The sequence below is a fragment of the Dipteris shenzhenensis genome, chromosome 15 (genome assembly GCF_047967505.1).
Source record: "Dipteris shenzhenensis isolate YYH24624 ecotype China chromosome 15, Dip_SZ_1.0, whole genome shotgun sequence".
In the NCBI taxonomy this organism is placed as follows: Eukaryota; Viridiplantae; Streptophyta; class Polypodiopsida; order Gleicheniales; family Dipteridaceae; genus Dipteris; species Dipteris shenzhenensis.
In genome coordinates, this window is record NC_141610.1 from 29,541,138 (window position 1) to 29,562,227 (window position 21,090).

Genomic DNA, 21,090 nt, shown 5'->3' on the forward strand with positions numbered 1-21,090 from the left:
TTTGCCTTTCTGAGCATATGTCAATCTGGCTGGTGGTCTGCTTTCCCTAGTAGACCGTCTGAGCTGCTGTGGCTCTGCTTGAGGTGTTGCTGGCAATTCTTGCTCTTCTTCATCAACCTGTTCTGTAAATGACTGTGAAGTCGATGCTTCTATCTCCTATGTGGGTGAGGTTTTCCATTCTCATTCCTCATCAAAGATTACATCACTGGAGATAATGACTTTGCAGTTGATGGGATCATACAATTTGTATGCTTTGCTTTCTTCACTATAGCCAACCATGATGCATTTGCGTGACTTTGCATCCAATTTCCTGCGATATTCTATGCAACCAAATATGCGGAGATGCCCAATGCGTGGCTTGTGTCCAGTGAATGCTTCATACGGAGTCATACCTTGTATCAGTTCGGTAGGAAGCCGATTAAGCAAGTAGTTAGCTGTAGTTTTTGCTTCTACCCAAAACTGATTCAGAAGATGCTTTTCACTAAGCATTGCTCTAGCACTGTCTGCTAAAGTCCCATTCTTCCTTTCAGCTCTTGCATTTTGCTGAGGAGTATCTGCACATGTGAATTGTCTTCATATGCCATGGTTTCTGCAAAAATTCATGAATGCTGCAGACATGTATTCACCTCCTCTATCTGATCTTATGACCTTGATCTTTTTGCCTGTCTGGTTTTCTACCATGGCTTTGAATTCTTGAAATCTAGAAAACACTTCAGATTTTTCTTTTAGAAAGTAGACCCAACAATATCTGCTGTAGTCATCGATGAAGGTCAAGTAATAAAGTGAACCATTGATGCTGCGGGTCTGGGCATAACCCAATACATCTGTATGTATCAAATCAAGAATACCTCGTGCACGAGAGGTACTTCTGACAAAGTTGGTTCGCTTTTGTTTGCCGAAGCAGCATGCTTTGCAAACTTTTCCAAGAAACTGTAGCTTCGGAATCCCAATTGCCATATTCTAATTCCTAAGATCTAACAAGTACTTGAAGTTGACATGACCATATCTCTTGTGCCATTTTGCAGATAGTGGCATCTGTTGCATTTGAGCTAACATGGCATGCTTATCTGGTACTGTAGCTAGCATTCTGTATAAGCATCCTTCCTTGACACCTTTTGCTACTAGCTGACATCTTTTGGATTTGTCTCTGATAGTCCATTCATCACCGTCGAAAATGACTTTGTAGTTGTGTTCCATCATTTGACCTACTGACAAAAGGTTCTTGCTAAGCTTCGGAACATAGAGCACATCTTTGACTAATCCTTTTGTACCAGTGAAATTGTTCATAGGGATAACACCTGTCCCTTGAACTGGATTTGGTGTATTGTTTGCTGTATAGATGACATTTTTTTGTCCTTCTAATGGCTTCATTTTTGTGAACCATTCTTGATGATTTGTCATATGAGATGATGCACCGCTGTCGATGTACCAAGGATCATGTTCCACTTGGTCGACTTGATAGCTGAAATCCTCTTTAGAATTGAAATCAGTGTCTAGGTGCATTGTATCAGTCTGATGCAATTCCTCACTTGCAAGAAACATATTTCCATGTTCATTTGCAAAATGACTATGACTAGAATGTCCACCACGATGATTTCCTCTTCCTCGAGAATTCCCTCACGATTACTGCTGGATTGACTGCCTTGGTTGTACTACTTCTTGCGGCAATCTCTTTCATAGTGTCCAAACTTGTGACAGTAGTTGCACTGGATGTTTGACACATTGGTGGATGCATTCCCTCGTCCTTGGAATCTTCCTCGGTTGGAATGATTTCCTCTTTGCTGATTCTGATGTTGCTAAGGATGATGCTGATGCTGATGCTGATTCTAACTTTGATTTTGTTGATGATGACCACTTTTTTGGTATGATCTACCTCTGTTTCTGCATTTGTCTTTGCTTCTATCTGAAGCTGTGAATGCCTAATCATTAGAATGACCTTTACGTGCTTGAATGGCCTGAGTCATGAGTTCTTCACCAAGTAGAACTGACTGAAGTTCTTCCAGTGTTGGAATTTGCCGTTGGATGGCAATAGTCTAGACTAGATTCTCGTATCCCTCTCCTAGTCCATTCAGAATGACTTGAACCATTTCTGCGGGGTTCATAGTCTCTGCTCCTGCTGCAAGTTGATTGTTGTAGTCTTTAATGCGGAGTACATAAGCATGACCGGTTTCACTATTGTTGTGGAATCTCTGGTTGATCTGGTTTCTCAAGGTGAGAATCTTGGATGTGTTCTTGGACTTGTAGAGAGCTACGAGCATATCCCATGCTTCTTTTGATGTCTTGACTGTGTTGAGTTGTCCTAGCATGACATCTTGCACATTTTGCTTGATCAGGTGATAGGCATACTTGTCTTTCTTATCCCATTTTGCTTGAGCTTGGGCAATGGCAGGATCTACTACTGGTGTGAAAACTATTTGTGTAGATGTAGATCCCGATGTAGATTCCATTGCTGGTGCTATGACAATAGATGGAGTAGAGCTATTGGTGGCTGGGTTGTCCAACGGTCTAGGTGTAGACCCATCGACATATTCCCATTTGTCCTAAAGCACAAGAATGGTCTCCATTCGGTATTTCCATGTACTGTAATTGGAGTTGTCTAACTTAGCAAATGCCTCCAGATTGAGGTTGCTAGTCGACATGGTGCAAGAAATGTACTCAAAAGTGTCGTGAAAATCTCTGTATGAATCAACTACAAATACACTGAATATGCCAAGTGAAATCTTTGTACCATCGGTGAAGATAGAACTGCAATATATAAAATTTGATCAATATTACAAGGCTTGTGGCAATGATGTCGGGAATAGCCAAGAGGCTTTACAAGGCTAAAATGATGTGCACGATGTCGTGAGATAGCCAAATAGGCTTTACAATGGTGGCATGTGTGTGTGAAATCAAGTGCTATTTGCCCACTGAATCAATCTGCAATGCCTCTCAACTCTGAAGTCTACTCACTAAATTGATGAACGTAAGGTTTCAGGTAATGTAATGATGTGAATCTATATGTGAGTGTATGGACCGACTCCGAGTAGGTACTAGTCGAGAATTTCGAGCATGGCTTCGATTGGCAACTTGGGAAAATTCAAAGCGTCCCCTCTATGGCGATCTAGTCTACTTTGATCTAGATCTAAACCAACCGTCGATTAATGAAAGAATAGCAAATAATTCCTTTTCTTTTGTTCTTTTTAAGTGCTGGGTCAGATGCATCGATGTAGAGACAAATGTGCATGAAGGAAGTGGTTTTGACGGTGAGGCTCAAATGTGAGTGTAACTTGCGCTGAAATGTGCGCATGATATGATGAGCGCGTGGAGCACAAAAAAACGAGCGACTTTCCTTTTTGGACCGCCCTCAAATTCTTCCTGGATCAAGAGATATGACTTGATCTAAGTGGAGGGGCAAAAGGAGTGCAAAGGGTGCTCAATGATGATGTGTCACTATGAGTCACATGCAGTGATGATGTGGCACTGTGCCTAGCAAGAGGTGTGCCAGTGAAGCTCTGTGCTGAGGTGGTAGGAGTGGTCACATGAAGTGCCTGTGGAGCACTGTGTGTGCCTGGCAGGGGTCAATGCTGACTAGACTGCTGAGGTGGCACTGTTGATGTGGCACTACTGAGGTGGCAGAGGTGACATGGTAATGATGAAGTGTCACTGATGATGTGGTAGGATGATGTGTCTGTTGACGTGGCTGATGATGTGGGTAAGCTGACGTGGCAGCTGATGACATGGCAGTCGATGATGATGTGGACTGTTGAGCTGGCACTGGTGATGTGGCATATAAGGTCTACCATGTGGCTGGTCCTTGACCAAGCCCTGGGGTGTGGTGACCCTAAGGATAAGACCTGGCAACGTGTCGCTACGTGGTCAGCCGAAATCTTTTAAGGTGCTGACGGAATCTTTAAGATTTCGTCATCTTCTCCGTCGGCCATTTGGAGGAATGTTTGGTTGTTGCCCGTGCGTGGGCTAGCTGTAGAGTTCACTGAAGGAGCGTTGTGTGACGAGGGAGCCCATGAGCTCTGGTGAGGCGACTTTTGCGTAGGAGCTCGTTGGAGGCTACTGGGAGCCTTGCAGGGCTCGTTGAGTGCGATGGAGTGAGGCTAGACACAACGGGAGCTGTTGAAGGAGCCGCCTGTGGAGAGGCGATCGTGATGGTCGTTGGAGACGTCGGAGGCTGTAACCGGGTGGTGAACTGCTGGCGTGTTGGAGAGTCTCAGCTGTGGAGATTGTTGCTCACGGGCTATCGAGCTGTGTAGTAAGCGACTTGTCCTCCCTTGCATCGATCAGCTTCGCGTACCATTGATCGAGTCTGAAGCCAGCTGCCCTATAAGTGTTAAGCACGACGTAGACATAGCTGTAGATGGCAATGAGAGGCACACGAGTGCCTTAAGCAAGAGACCAGTCGTGTCAAGCACCCCGTCGTCAAACCAAGGGGAGAGACTCCTGCGTTACAAGCCATTTTTAAAGCTTTGAGATTGCATCAGGGGACTGAAGTGAAGCTGGTAGTGGTCGCTGGGAGCCCGTTGTGGCTGGGGTTTGCAGGGAGCTACGATGGCGGATAGATCGCTGAAGCAGGAGATGGACAGAGCCATCGATGGGTTGCAATAGTTGATAGAGCCTTGTTTGTTTAGGGTTTAGGGTTTAGGGTTTATTTAACCCTAAGCTGTGAATCCTAAAACCCGAACACTAAACCCTAAAAACACTGAACCCTAAATTCGAAACCCTAAATCCTAAAAACACTGAACCCTAAACCCTAAACCATAAACCCTAAAAACCCTAAACCCTAAAACACAAAAACCCTAAACCCTAAACCCTAGACCCTAAAACCCTTAACCCTAGACCCTAAACCCTAAAACCCTAAACCCTAAACCCTAAACAGAGTTGACGCAGAGTTGACGCAGAGCCGGAGTTTGTTGCAGGAGCCGTGGTTGCTGTTATAGGGGCTCGTTGCCGGTTGTGTAAAGGTGGCTTGCATGGGCGATACCTCTCGTGGTTGATAGAGTTGTGGGAGTCGTTGCAATTGAACTGCTGCTACTCGGAGCTCTTAACTGAGCTGCTCTTAGACCTTACAGAATTCCTAATACCTTAAGGAATGCACAGAGAATCTCTCAAAAAATCAGAGAACAAAGTCTCTTTCTCATTGAACACTCAAGGAAACCAACGAATCTTTTCAACACCATATCTTGAGCTCTAGATATCAGATCTGAAAACTTTCTAAAACAAAATGAAGGTGGAGAAGAGCTCTACAATGAGAGCTAAAGATGCCAAGGTCTTGGACTCTCTCTCAACGAAAATCTATCAAGAACAATGACAGAAATTTCTTTCAAAGGAAATGGAAATCTTTCATCAACGGAATGAAAGATAGAAACCTCTCAATCTCTCAATCTCTTAATCTCTCACAAGAAGGATGGCGCCTCAGTGGAAGGCAAAACCATGCTCTAATACCATGACAATATGAAGAGGGGAGAGGAGAAGAGTGGAGATGAGGAGAGAGGGCACAGCTAGAGAGCACACCACCAATGACTAACTGTACACTAGATTTAGTTGAAAAAATAGAATATATACAAACCCTTTTAGGGTTAGGGTTAGGGGATCTAACCCTTTCCTTTATAGCACTCTATAAGGTTAGTGCTATGCACATATGATCACGTGATGGTGCTATGCACACATGATCACATGATGTTGAGCGTGAACTCTCAACAGCAATTCCATGGCTCACTTGATGAAATCATGGGCCAAAATCATCCTCCATCCTTATCTATTGATCTCTCCTACAAGCCAAACAGCCTTCGTCTCCCGCCTTCGAGCATATGAGTGTCAAATGACTAAGCCAAAGCAATTGACCTGTCAGTCCTAAATGGGAAGGCAAGCTAAATGTGGCTTCAACTGCCTTAGAAACATTGCAAAACAAAGATAAATGAAGCTTAGAAACATTGCAAAACAAAGATAAATGAAGCTTAGAAACATTGCAAACAGCCATTTTTGGGTCCCTATTATTCAAGATGCAACAGCCACTCGGGGGGTCGTAGTTGCCATTAGAGAGAATGAGAGAAGGGTAGAGGGCAAAGCCAGGGAGAGGCAGGGTGGAGGGCAAGCAACGAGATAATAGATTAAAGCTTAGGTTAATTTTGAGATTAGGGAAAGGCAATTCAAATTAGTTAATTGAATTCGTAGGAGTGAAATAGGAGCCAATCCCATAAGAGAGGTGGATAACAAGGAGGGAGGAGGGAGGCAAAGTTGTATGGGAATTTCATAGGCAAAATTAGAGAAATGTTGCTGTGAGTTTGAAGTGAATCAGAGTTGTGAGGTGAGAGCTATGAATTTTTGAAGTCAGAGGAGCCATTATGGAAATAGAAATGGTATGTTCCAATAATTGATTTATCGACTACTCTTCCTCCTCATCATTGCGTGACACTATGCATACAATGGACATCTATAGGCTCGAGCAGTTGACTTCTATAGCACTCCAATGGGTAGTAGTACTCTCACGAGGCTGAGAAAGCTATATAAAGTGGTGATACGTACCTAGCTCTCTCATATGCTTGGAAAGAAAGAATGACGATCGTGAAGGAAGAGCTTCTGATTGCCGCATACACGTGAAATTACTTTCACATAATTCTGAGGTTGGGGTGCATCGCAGGCATAATGACCATCGTTAGAGAAATGGAACAACACTCTGATAATCATATACAACAAAGCCGATTTGGTAAGTAGATTTTTCTATGTGGATACTAGCTCACAATCACTGCTGGCATGCATGCGTGTAACATACTAATAATGCCTACTCTTAAGCATGTTTATGGCTATGATTGTCTTGAGACTCCTTAGTTTGTGTCTAGGCTATGTGCTAGATTAACGGATGCCAAACAATGTTGGTTATGCTCAATTACTCGACTAATAGACTCCAGAGCAGCAGACACTCGAGAGCTAATGTGAAAATTACCTATACAAGGACAACATGTGAAATTACAGGGATGCTTGCACATAGCTTGAAGTACTCTGCATCACACTCCCTCTGCAGGTTTTCGTTCCAATTTCCTCACAGGGGCTGGCTATTCATTATAGCTTGAACACTGTGAACTTTCTAGTATGTCCATTGTAACACTCTAAGCTTGAACCTTATCATGCAACCTAGCTAACCGACAGCCCTATTTTCCATGCTTCCACGTAAAGAACAGTCCCTATTTTTTGTTGCCCTAATGGAGGGACTACCATACTCATGGCGTCACCCTAGGTCCTTCATAGTTTTTTGAAGCTCAGACTCATGGCGCATCACTCTACACTATGTATAGTAGTGAGGCGCACTCCCCAGGTCAGATCTTAGTCCCAATACCTTGGATAATATATCGACAGACCGCCTCCACCTGGTTATTTTGTTAGCTTATAGGCTCGGGCTTGTTCCCCCTCCCCTTTGCTTTAGGAGATTGAATGCTAGCCTTGTGCTCTAGAGTTACGTTAAAAAGTGCAGGTTATATTAGTACTCTATGATGACCCAGTCGAGTTAATTATACTTTGCTGTAGCTCACTTTTGTCATCTCTAAAAAATGGACCCATCCCGTAGTGGAATACTGGTTTTTCGACTCCTTTTGGACTCTCATAAGCATCAAAATGCCTCTTGCATTGCACCAATAGAGCACTTACTCACCAAACAATCTCTTGCATTGCACTCCCTAGATACACTCACAGAAGGTTCATGATGGCTATGGAGCTATAGTGGCTTAGCTCTTTTTGTTCCATAGTGTAATTTCCTTTCGCTTCATAATGGTCCTCGGTGACCAATATATTTCTCACTGTGTGCACCTATTATGCACAAGCTAGATGCCCATGCCTTCCACAACCACTTTTGAGCTAATCTTTGATGTGTGTGCCTGCTCTAACTATACTCAATTTCATGCTCTACTAATAGCTGCTGCTTCCTAGAGTTATAGTCTAAGGAAAACCCATGTTCATGATCCCATACTAGATTTTGTGCTTAATCTTACGACCCCTTACTAGTGGAGTTTCCATGTATTCCCTTAGAAATTTACTTTGCACTATGAGAAGCACTTTATAAAATTATCATTATTCCACATTACAAGAGGTGGGGAGCATTTTAGTTTATTTTGGAGTATTATTGATTATGATTTATTGCCATTGTTCTTGAAATTCATGGTATAATTGAGCTATCTAGAATTTCTTTTATATTGCATGGTTGTTGTCACGTTAACATATGATGGCGTTGCTTCACACCTACAGAGATCTGGGGCATTATCTTTGGGCCAATACTCTATATGATTTCCATGAATAGATGGGATATTATTACACGGGAATATACCATTGATAATTTGCTATTGATATGAGGCCATGACTTGGAAAACATGTTACCGAGATTGCTACATGACCACTTTGGTTTTTTAAAGATGCTTTAGGATCCAAGGTAAGAAAAAGGGGACTTTAAGCCTAATGATATTTTATGATCTTGGTCTATTCGAATGGATTGGGCTATTTGCCATTAGAAGGTGTCAATGATAAGAGACTTTGGACATGACACTATGACATGGAATAGTTTACTACTAAGGCGCAACATGGGCCTTAGAGTCCTTGATTTCCCCACTCTATGTGGGAAGGTATGGAAGTAAGTGTAATTAATTAAAAGAAAAAAGGTGTTTCAATTTGAATTCTTCCTAAGTACCCTCATTATTATTGGAGTATGTTGACAGTTATTTGTAGGTAAGTAATACTCCATTACTTTCTTTAAACTTGAGACTCATTTTGTCCTTTTTTGAACTGGAGACTAACATTGATTATATGTAGATGCCAACTTGTAATTGCCGTTGAAATTTGAGAATGCCAGGATTTGTTTAATGCTAATCTAGTTAGAGTGACATGGATAACAACTATGTGCTAGCATTGAAGCCTAGCTTCCACAGCATGAGTGAAATGTTCTAACTTTCATTATGTTGTGATGGCGCCAGGTGAGTCGGCATACCTCTCCATCAAGTTTGCATTAGAAAATCTAAGGCATGAAGACACAGTATTGGCAACTTCGAGGAGCACTCTACAATGGATTTTCTCCAAGTACTGCTAAATATAATTGAACTCTCTATTGGAGACTAATCATCAATATCGTTGTAGTTTTTGCAATGTATTGACTTAAATGCGAGTATAATAATTGACTCCTATTTTGACACATTATTAAGAGGAATGGTATGATATGGATTATTCTCACTTATGTGGTATTGAGAGGTTGGTTATTAACAGACTACTCTCACTAGTTGTTTGAAAAGGGCAATAGTAGATGTTTGCATTTGATTTACTTTGACTTTGAAAACTGGTCCAGTAGTATAGTAGGATAGATGTTTGATAGGACAAACACACACACACAATATTTACACACACACACACACACACACACACACACATGAATACTTTCCTAACTATGAATTATTCTTTTATGTACCCCCGTGAAATCTTTCCTTTATATTTTTTTAAAACCACACCACATACCAAGCCCACTAATCATCCCATACCTCATCCAATCCCTTCTTAACCCATGCACTCATTCACTCCTTACTCCACTTGTGACTTAAACTTCACTTGTGGCTAAATTGTTTTTTTAATTATCTAAGAATCCATATGGTTGTCTATATTCCTAGGTAAAGCGATAACAAGCCGGGGAAAATAGGCATTACTTGTCTACCCAAACGTAACTATGATGTTCTAACACCTTGTTTGTTTGGATGGTGGTGCCGGAGGATTTGTTATCTTTTTTCAATATTATGTTTGTCAAACCCAATATTATTAAAAATTCTTAATTTTGATCAAAATTTTGCAAACTCTAGTTGCATTTTTCAACTTAGATGTCTCAAGCATTTTTTCCTTATATTTTTCTCTTTTTTAACTTTTTATCTAATTGATGGAATTAATTGTATGGCTCAATTATTGATGGGACACTTTAATCCAAACACACACACACACACTATTTAACTATACATATTAAATCATAGAATTCATTTTTTGAAAGATATATGAACATGCACATACACATACACATACATTCACAAAATATATGTGGATCTTTATGTGTGTACTAACTTGTGCTATTTTTCAATTCACGTACTTGACTGTTAGGGGATTGAAATAGGGGAACATGAGTTTTATATTACCCTTGATGTTTTGTAAGGGATATTGGGTCCATTTGGGCCCGTGGTTGTCTTGATGGATATGTGCTAAGGTTGGGGCTCTTTGGATGAACGACATTGATCTCTTTCATGATTTCCCAACCTCGCATAATGTGCACATTATAGGTTTAGTCAGGGTCACATTTGTAGGCATTTCACACTAGCATGATATTGTTTGCATATGACACACCATACCAAATCTCTTTGAGGGAATAGAGGAGGGTTTGAGGGAGCCTCTTTCCCTGTGCCTGTCTTCCACTGTTGGCTCAATTGATTGAATAAGTTGGTATCCAACTCCTCCATATTCATTTCCTTTGACCCTACACTCTCCTCGTTGGCCCTACCTAAAGCGGATGCCTTAGAAGCATGGGTGTATTCCCAATCCCGATGACATAATATTTCCTTAGAAGACTTCTCCATCATCTTGCCACTCAATTGTATGGTCGGCGTACTACGTAACTTGAATGATGTGAGATTCATGGCAAATCAATGGTCATGAAATTTGGAGTCCCCTAACCCTAACAAGAATCATGGTAACAATTGTGCATTACTCATCCTCTCATTGGGTTTGCATCTTGCATTCAAGTGCTTGAGTTTGGCTATGTAATCATTGAGAGATTCATCATCTTTTTGGTTGAGGGCTGTACAAGTAGTCAATTTATCAACCAAGGGATTATGTATGTCTAATACTTAGGGATTGGAGAGAAGGGAAAAACCCGAGTTCAAAAAACACAATGTGTAGCACACAAATCCATGCTATAACGCTAGGAGGTGGCCAGGTTGAACTTTCGAAGGGCAAAACGTTTCTATCAAGGCAATTTCTTTGCTTGTAAGGGTGGGTTCAGACCACTTGCCCGCCCGTTAAAGAAGAGAGGAGGACGGGCAGGTGTCTTGTTCACACCACCTCGTAGATAAGATATTTTCAAAAAGCTTGCATTTAATTTATGAGCCTCATCGTGTCAGGCAGTGAGAGTGTGATCTCCACTTTGCACATTTTGAGGGATCCAAGCGCCCGAGCGGGTGGGTAGCGGCCTCTACATGCTAGACAACGTTTTGGGAGAAACAGGGCCGGACCCACGTTCTCCATTGGTCCTAGTGGGACACGATGGCCCTCCCAACTTTTTTCAATGGGTGGTTGGGCGGGTGGTGTATGGAATGAAAAGCTCGCAATTTCTTGCATAGGTGGAGTGACCCGAGTAGAGGACCAAGTGGGAACATGCCAACAACTGCTCTGGAGAAACAAGTCGAGACCCATGTTTTCCATTAGTCCAAGTGGGCAGGGCCTCCTTCTCCAGCTTTTTTTACAAAAGTGGTGGCATTGGTCGAAGTGGGAAGACGAAGGCGATCGGTCCCCAACTGTTTTTTATGGGCGAGACGGGCGGGCGATGTGAATGGAAGACTATGTACACAACCAAAGGAGAGGAGAGGGGCGAGGGCCAAACGTGAAAGGACCGGGGAGAAGTTTTAAGGCCATTACGTGTGAGTCAAGATTAGAATATAGGATTGAAAAAAAAAAACCCTAAAGACTTGGAGCATTTGTGTGTTTTTCAAGAAATGCTGCTAGGATTCTGAAGAAGCATTTGTGCTGGTAAGCCCTTCATTTCTTCATTTCTCATCTTTGCTACTTTGATTCGCCTTTTCTTGATCGTTTCTTTGCTTCTTCATCAATCTCCGCTGCACTCTCAAGCTGCCATCGAACTCGATCACAGCTGCCGCTGCTGCAATGGATAGATACCAGCGAGTTGATAAACCTCGGCCCGAGTCTTCCATCAGTGAAAATGAGGTCCGCATCACCACTCAGGGCAAGATGCGCAATTACATCACCTACGCCTCAAGTCTCTTGCAGGTACCTCCCCTCCGTTGCATGCATCGTACCTGATTTAAGCTTTTCGATCGCTTGCCATGACTGTTCGGCTCGCAAAGACCTTGGGAGGGGTAACTTAACCGGTGCGTTTGTTCTTGGTACATGTAATCTTGCCCGTTTCTGTGGAGCTATAACAGAATTGACTCCAGAAAAGCGGCCACCGTCAGCCTAGAATAGTCAAAACTGGGACGTCCGTTCCACTCGGTGTTCTTGGCATGCCGCAGTCGTTTCAATCTTGCGCACTTGCTGCTGTGTAGCTACCTCCTCTCACCTTTTCGATGGAGAGTTGTACCATAGTTACCCTCGCATTCCTGCGATAAAAGGTGCCCTAAGCTCTTAATACATCGTCGATACATGCTTGACATTTACACTTCCAGAGGTGTTTATCCCTCATTGCGCACCTGTTTTCCCGTTGCGGTTGACGGCTTAAGTAACGCAAGAGCAAAGGCAGCGAGCATAAGTTTATTATAAGACAGTTAATTGAGCTGTCCACTAGGAAGGAAAACATCTTTGAGCTTGATGTCCTGTCATCTAGACCCTGCAGCTTCATGGACTCTAAGCTTGGTAAACTCCCATCTAGGCCCTACACACATGCAATGCCCTCTGGTATAGAAACACCAGGAGGCCCTGTCAGCATCCTGTTTTGACATTCCAAAATAGGAAGGCCGAGCAAGAATGCTTGGAAAGGCAGCCATGTGAACTTTTATGATGGTGCTGAGGTATTAAGTGAGAAGATTAGGCTAAGAGAACATACCCTTCTTTGCATAAGGTTTTGATGCTCTTGCTATATTTACTTAAGAGGGTGGAAATAAGTGTACTTATCTTGCAGATTCAATAGTCTCTTCTTTTCCTTTTGAGTTGTAGGATAGAAGGATAACTGAAGTTGTCCTCAAGGCTATGGGACGAGCAATAAACAAGGCAGTGATGATAACAGAAATAATCAAGGTACAGACAATATCTGAAGTAATCTTTTTTAATGCAATGTTCTGCTTGCAATTAGGCAAGGGTTATTCCAAGTGTATCTCATTGCTGATTGGGAAAGCATTCAGAAAAGAATTGCAGGCTTGTACCAAAATATTGTCCTAAGCTCAACAGACATCACGGACATGTGGGAGCCCCTTGAAGAAGGTCTTTTGCCGTAAGCAACTGCTATGACATGCCTCTGTAATTTTCCAGCATGTGTTTAAGCTTGTCCATGGGTAATAGGCTCATTATTATTGACATCTTATTCTAGAGGAAGCACCGAGCATTCTGTTGGTTCAAAGTGAAGAGCATTCTGTTGGTTCTATCACTTTGAAAGTGCCTGACTTTCTTTACAGTTTATTTATGGCAGTCTTGAGACGACCCGACATGTTTCCATGATCACAATCACACTCTCTAAAAGGGAGCTTGATGCATCATCTAGCGGGTAAGTAACAAACAACTAGGTGGTTTGATCATCCTCATATTGTATTATTGGCAATTCATGGTATTGCAATTCAGGTATCAACCACCGCTGCCGGTAAAACGGGGTCAGGCAATAACTGATTTTGACTATGAAGGAGGTGAGTTATTTAATATGATATTCATGTTTTGAAAGCTGTCTATGTTCATGTTTGTGCACGTCTCCTATCTGGTTTTGTATGCTTTCATCTCAGGTGGGGCTCGGGGAAGAGGTCGTGTTAGTGGCCGTGGTCAAGGCAGAGGTAGAGGTGGGTACTGTGGCTAAACATTAATGGCAGGATGCATAGAAGCATATATGCTTGATGTATGCTTGACCACCCTATGAGCTGTTGATGTCTTTTGTTTTATGAAGGCAATGTGACTGCTGCTGTTGGTGCTTACTACAACATTGCGGATGAAAATGGGAATCGCGGAAGAGGTCGAAGTCGTGGAAGGAGTCAAGGATACCGTGGAGGTGGAAGAGGGTACAGTGATGGCTTCATGCAGGGGGACACAGGCAGATACAATGATGGTGGAAGGGGTCGAGGCTACAGTGGTGGTGGAAGAGCGTACAGTGATGGTTTCCAGGCAGACACAGGTAGATACAATGACCGTGGGAGGGGTCGAGGATATGGTGGAGGTGGAAGAGGGTACAGTGATGGTGGAGGTGGAAGAGGGTACAGCGATGGTTTCCCACAGGCTGACACAGGCAGATACAATGATGGTGGTTATGGTGTCAGGGATATGGCTCCTCGGGGACGAGGTAATTGACTTTCCATTGAAACTCTATGTGCTTTAGAATCATGTGTAGCCTTTGCTTTGCAATACTTCATGACAGTGCTGACACATCACGTTCAAGTTTGAATGAATGACATCTCCTCGGTTGGATTGTTATATTTAGGAAAAGTTTCTTGACAATCTAGCAATTTGTTTCACATTGATTTTCAATAGTATAGCAATTTACCCACGACAGAACAGACATGCTAACTTTCTGCTTGTGAGTGCTATTTGTAGTAAGCAAACATTGCTCATGCCATCTTTTAATGTTTTTCCCTTGTATCAGTAGAGATGCACGTTCCAAATTACAGTCACTGACTTGTCATACTTTTTACCTTAGAACTCTCTGCATCCGATGAAAGTTGTCTTCCTAAGCTGATGTAGCTCACTGTTTGGATGAAGAGCAGGTGGGCATAGTATGTAGTCCCTGCTATGGGTGCTGGGATCAATGCTTTCTAAGATTTCATGCAGAGGCTAAAACTGGCACCTACAGTTATGTTACACATGATGAGTTTAGGCATGTTGTGTGTGTTCTTTGGGATATATAGTTTGGATGTATAAGGATTCCTTCAGCGTTTGATTTTTCTGCACCCATATCCTATAGAGCTCTGTTTTTTGTGGAGCATGATACTTCCCTGCTTCTGCCTCATGTATACTGGACTTTGGCAGACCTGTTACGAATAAAACTACCTACTTCTGCCTCGTGTATACTGGAATTTGGCAGACCTATTATTGTGCGTATGATGCTGCTGAGTAATCTTGTGGTTGTGAATGATACTTTATATTTTCAAGCCACTTACAGCTCCGTCTACTCGATCGCTGTGGGGGGATACCGTTCTGGTTATGCGTGCATTTGAGGAAGTGGGTCAGTGCTGTGTAAGTCCTACTGGATATTTTACTGGAGCCATGAAAAACTGCCACTGTCTGTCATGTTCTTCATGATAGTACATGTTCTTGCTTGCAAAGCTACTGGCATGTCAGTGTACAGGGTATAAATCAGTGGCTATGTGTGATTGCTCTTATTTCAATGGTGAGTTACAATTTCTCAGGTATGTAAGCGAGGAACCTGTGTATAGTTGGTTTGAACAGATCCAATTTCGACTTCGCAGGAATATGTGACAGAACATGCACATTGTAAGGCGTCTGCAAGTAGAGCTGACTGTGTTGTGCGACTATGGCTGGTTCCGTTCTTTACCACTGGGGTGTTTTTAATATGCTGATACACGGATGTGTGTAACGACTATCTGAATCCCATTGTAGAGATGTCCATGTGTAGCCAACAGTACACAACGTTTTAAAGGTTATGCTACGTATGTAGATAAAGTAGATCTCTGAGATGGAGGATTCTGGAAATTTTTTTGGTCATTGAAGTTTTAGAATATCCCAAGCAAGTAAACTGCCTGATCTTTCATGTCTTTTCATCAGCAAGCGACATCAGAGGACCTGTAAATGTGTTTTGTTAGCCATGATACTGATTTTCTGAAGGTTTTCCCGTGGAGTTTGCTCTGCAGATAGGTTCAGTAAGAAAGCTGAAGGGCACATTAGTGTGTTGCATTATTGATTTACAGATTGAAGTGTTTTCCCTCTGCTCCTTCGTTTGTCTTCTGTGGGTAATGGGTCTAGCTGGTAGTCTTGCTTTATGCATGCCCGTTGCATTATCAATTCACAGAATGAAGCTTGATTCAAATGTGTATGCCATTTCTGCAGGTCGTGGTTGGGCTGGAGGAAGAGTCAGAGGCAGAGGCAGATGAGGGTGAAGGGTCATCTTGAGGTGAATCTTGGTCGCAGTGGTGCGGTGCTAGTTGTATCTTACTGAACAAGGATGTATTGAGATGGCTACAACTGCTGTAGTATTACTTTGCTTGTTTTACTGTAAGATTTTGTCTGGTAAAAGTATTACGCATGGGTGTCCAAAAGGTGACCCCTGAAGCAGTTCTTTGCTTATCACCTACAACACTTACAGTACACTCTCAAATTCTGTTCTTGTTTGACAGAAGCTTTGAGTCATTACAAGGTGATGTGTACATGAGTTTAAGGAAAAGTCAAAGTTATGGAAAGGACTCATATAATGAAATTCCTAGAGTGATTTCTGTTTGAGGAAGCAGAAAGCACAAGGTTATGTATGGTTTAAGATTAAGCCTTTTTATACTGGGGCCCTGGCTACAACCTAGCGTTGCAAGCAAATAGTATGTATATACAAGGATTGGCAATGCTCATTCCCTTTTTTCCCAACCCAGTGGTTGACAAGTTAAGCATAAGATTACGTTGAACAACCTAAGCATAGCATATTTAAGAACTGGGTAAAAAGTTACTATAGTTTTGTTCTCTTCAGCTCCCCCCCCTCCCCCCCCCTTCTCTCCCCGGCAGCAACACACGCACATATGCACGTACGTTGGGCAGCTTTTGTCATCAATCAAGCAGCAATCAATTGTGAGTGACTGAGCCTGTCTTTTGTATGCCAATTTTCTAGCTTGATTACTGTTTTTTAATAAAAGACTGGTAGACAATATACGAAGAAAGAAGCTGGAGGGAAGAAATGATTGAATTCAGTGAAGCAATTCAAAGAATAAGCTCAGTGAAGGGCTGTAGTAGTGGGGCCTGTAATATTAGTTTTGAAGTCCTCACAAGAGACATAACGAAACAAATGCTGACTTGTTTGGCCTTAGACTTGCATGTGTTGTTAAGTGTCAACAAGTGGCCTTTGCAAGGGATCACATGGGTTGAAGCAGGCAGTAAAGGGCTTGTGATGAAACAGTAACTACTAGGATGGGTCTGTCTCAATTTTTTGTACACCAACCTTTTAAGTTATGTTAACTTTTCTCATCGCCTGAGGTGGTGGATGCAATTTAATTGTTGATTTTCATATCGAAGGGATACATCTTTAGGAATCAGTGGACCATTTAATTTACCTCACTAGTGCTAAATCTAGTAATATTGATGGTCAATGAGTTGTCATCATAGGAATACATTACATGAGTATAATCAATTTTCAAAGTGCAAGTAGCTACTCAATCACTTATCATGCTCCACACTGGGTAGATACCTATGTTTTGGCTAGGTGATGGCAAAGAAAGCCAATAGTGGTATTGCTTGCGAACTGACACAATCAAGAAATAATCATAGAAAGGCTGCTTGCAGACCCTTGTTAGCCAACATAGTAACTTTCACCATTATTGCATTATTGCAAGTCCTTAAGCTTGGACTTAACTTTGTCTCTATTTGTTGATATTGAGGGGTCATCTTCCTTGCTTTGCTTCTTCAGCTTGGATTTTGCTGCACCACCTTTCTCCAAGGAAATAGTTTGTTTTAGGTGCACTTCATACATCTTGGTTGGGCCAACAATCTGGACTGAATGTAAACCCATATGCTAGTCGATACTCAGCCAGACGCGTATGGATTTATCATCCCATGATGTACCCAATTGATTTGACGAGAGCCCACGTATGCATAATGAAATCCTTAATGGGCTCATCCTTTTTCTACTCAAAGTCACTAAATTGGTTTAGATATCTTCCTTAATGATTACCTACCTGAATCTTCTCCAAATGTCTTGGACATGTGCTTCCACTCTGTGAAGTAGCCAAGCAAAAGTTGATTGAACCATCTCTGGGTAGTAGCGACCAAGGTACACAAAAAATAGTTCATCTACTCTTCCTCGGTCAGTGCCCCATTGATGTTGTGAACTTGTAGATTATAAGTGTCTTCTTCCTCAGTCCCCTTGAAGTCTTGGAATTTTACTTTGATGAGATGAACTGAATTTGGCATTACCTTGGGTGTCCTTGGTCTTGATCATTGCAACTTGCCTCGTTCGGGACTCCAAACTTTGCTTTGCACGTGTTGTGTGGCCATTTGGCCCATGCTCGGGACTCGACTTAGCTCGTAGTCATCTTTTTGGACATGCTTCACTCCTAGGCTTCGTCTTCTTGCCTTTTGTCTGCCACCATGTCCTCGAGTGAACGCATCTCGATTTCCTCGAGCCGGTTGCACCTCTAGTTGTCAAATGGTCACCTAGACTCGGAATATCATGGCTCTTGTCACATGTATTGCTCTCAATCGGAATCCTATCATGATTTGGGGCTTGAAGTTCAATATAATCTTGGGTAGGCTTGGGTCCTACACTGTCTCCCTTGCTCTTAGGGCTTGCTTGAGGCTTGCCTTTGGTTAGGTGACATTCTATGCATCTTGCCTTTGCACTCTAACTGGTCGATTGTCTTGCTCATCGCTCACGTCACACATAGATTCAAGGACTCTAAATCCTAGCTTTCTATTGACAAATTCTCGAAGTCTTCGTGTACCCACCTTGAGTGCCCTTCCATAGCTAGCTCCTTGGCATACCTTGCGCAATTTAAGGACTAGCTCACTCCTAGTTTTAACATAATAGTCAAATGCCATCTCTTTGTGTACATGGTGGGGTCTTCTCACTCCTCATGCTCTCTGCTGTTGAGGGCCATCTACTATTCCCGTTCTATGCTGTCGGTCATCCAAACCCAGCTTCAAAACCATTTTGCTCCTAAATTGGCTAGATTCTACCAACTTCATTTCCCTCAGTGTGGGTGTTGTTCTTACTTGTCCGCATACCATTGATGTCTCGCTGACGTTGGCTAAAGCTCAAAATACTACATGGGAACAATCCTTAGTCCATACACTTATTATTGTACAAGTCTTGAGAAGTGGTAAGTCATTTTTATACACCCAGACTACTTGTTTGTAATAATAAGCTATTCCAACCAGCTGTCGTAGCTCAGCATGAATTGTTGCTCTAATTACTTCTACTGCTCATTCAACTAATTTCTTCCACTTGTTCATCTAGCACTGTCCTATCATGGTCACCAAATGTTGATGGCCTTTTTCCCTCACCCCTCGGTGACTAGTTAGTACTCGGTTCTTGGTGAGTGCATGGTGCTTAATGCTTGCAAAGATGCTTGGCTTACAAAGATACTCTCTCTTGTAATCTTTGGTTATCTCGGCACTCAGCATCGTAACGATGCTTGGTTGCCCCTTGGTTGCAAAGAAACGAATGTCATCTAAAGGGGTTGCCAACAAGCTTGAACAAGACCGTATGGAGACGGGTGAATGAGCGAATGAATAGACAAAGTGAACAAATGTAATGAATAAAACAATTGTACTACTATAAGAAAAGGGATTGTCACCTACTGTTACAATCAGCCATAGCTGCAAAGGATATGCTCCTACAACAACAAGGTGTTGGTGGAGCAAATCCTCACACACTCACCTCAACCTATCTCAATTTTGAGCAACATTGGCTCGATAGTATCATTTTATGTCGGGATTCACAATTAAATGATCTAAAAAGAAATGTCTAGACTTGAGTGCTCTTGTTAATCGCTTTTTGAAAGCTTTTCACAATCAACTATGAGCCATCTTCACCAATTGGCTTCACCTGCATGGTTTCCTCTTGCTTGTCCATGCCAATGGAGAGTTCTTCGCTTAGACACTTGGTTAGTGGTGCCTTGGTACATGGTTACTCGGCTACTCGGGTTGGCAGTAAAAAATAACTAAGGGTTAATTATATCATCTCGGCATAGTTGGATGGCCAATTGGATTACCCATTCTACTATGCTAGCCACATGATGACCTACCACGAGTGCAACTATAGCACCATTTAGTGAGACTAAAAAATTCAAGCATCACTTGCTTGGTAACCCCTTTGCTTTCTATGGTGATCACTAAAACAATTATCCAAGGAAGATTGGTGCATATTAGATGCTAAGAATTTAACTTCCAAATCACACATGATTGAGAAGTCACATATCGGAGCAAACAATTGCCTTTCACAACTATTGGCACCAAACAACGAAAAGGGGGTCAACATTACATTGCCAAATGCTCATCCATTTGTAGTTGGCATCTTAGAAAATGAGTACAACGACATGCTCTAGTACCTCTTTTAAAAAAAAGAGAGAAAAGAAACTTCTAATAATGCTTGAAAACACTGTGCAAACAACTTCCGAAAGGAGATGTAGATGGTAAGTACACAACAAAGATAGGTTGCCAGCTATAGGAAAGCTAGCGTGTTTTTGGATCTCCAAGCTCATTGCCTAGAGAGATTTTGAAACAGGAGCAAGCAACCATGGTGGTGGTCTATACATCCAATGAATACCCCTTGTGGAAAGGGTGTAAAAGATTGCGGCATGCCAGACCTTGCAGAATCGTTTTCGCCTTTAAGCGGCCACTCTTGAACTTGGAGTACTGTGCTCCCACCTGGCACGTAAAGTGAAAATGATGTCTTGCTAGATGGCAACTAGGGTAGCCGCCAGGGAAACTAGCTAGCCTCCCATTACCCGACTACACTAGGCAACCCAAATGTTCTAGGCAATAATGCAAGACACTGTCTCCCAAACACTATCCTCTAGTAGGGGTAGCAGGCATGACTGGGAGGGCAAAGATACATTGTAGATCTCTATCCGAGAGACCTGCTATCCATGTATCCTGTATGTCAGTGATACTAGATCAATTGAGAAGGCGTGTCCTCCCTCTGTGAACTAGGCCTCCCCCAAGTGAAATCCCTCATCATCCACAATGTCCAAGCCATAATCCTAAAGGATGCTAGCCACATCCACTGTGCGACCAGGCATCCCTGAGAAAACATGTGTGCCTCAGAATCTATGGAGCGCTCTAAGGTGGATGGAACCTATGTGGAAACATGATGAAGAGAATGCTCATGACATGTACCTCAAGTCAATTAGGTTCCAAGATAGATTAGCTTGGACTCATAAATAGAATCTTGAGTGAATGTGCATTTCTTCTTGTACTCAACAATATATGATAGGCCTCTTATATAGAGAGTGCCCTTGGAATAGTCAACACATGTGGGATCCTCTAATCCACATCTCTCCTTGTCGATATCCTTGATCC

At 42.4% G+C, this 21,090-nt stretch overlaps 1 protein-coding gene across 2 annotated transcripts; it reads left to right on the forward strand.

The window, feature by feature from the left end:
- The first annotated feature begins 11,612 nt into the window (after nt 1-11,612).
- On the forward strand, nt 11,613-16,479 carry LOC147893653 (uncharacterized). 2 transcript variants are annotated; one of them, XM_087385841.1, is made up of 10 exons: nt 11,613-11,691; nt 11,745-11,997; nt 12,880-12,960; nt 13,065-13,153; nt 13,349-13,423; nt 13,498-13,559; nt 13,653-13,706; nt 13,811-13,996; nt 14,105-14,200; nt 15,922-16,479. In XM_087385841.1, the coding sequence occupies exons 2-10, from the start codon at nt 11,875-11,877 to the stop codon at nt 15,963-15,965; spliced, it is 810 nt and encodes a 269-aa protein (XP_087241967.1). In that variant the 5' UTR covers nt 11,613-11,691; nt 11,745-11,874; the 3' UTR covers nt 15,966-16,479. The 2 variants fall into 2 exon arrangements, with proteins under 2 accessions (XP_087241967.1, XP_087241966.1); XM_087385840.1 differs by having other exon boundaries at nt 13,811-14,200.
- Nucleotides 16,480-21,090: the final 4,611 nt, after the last annotated feature.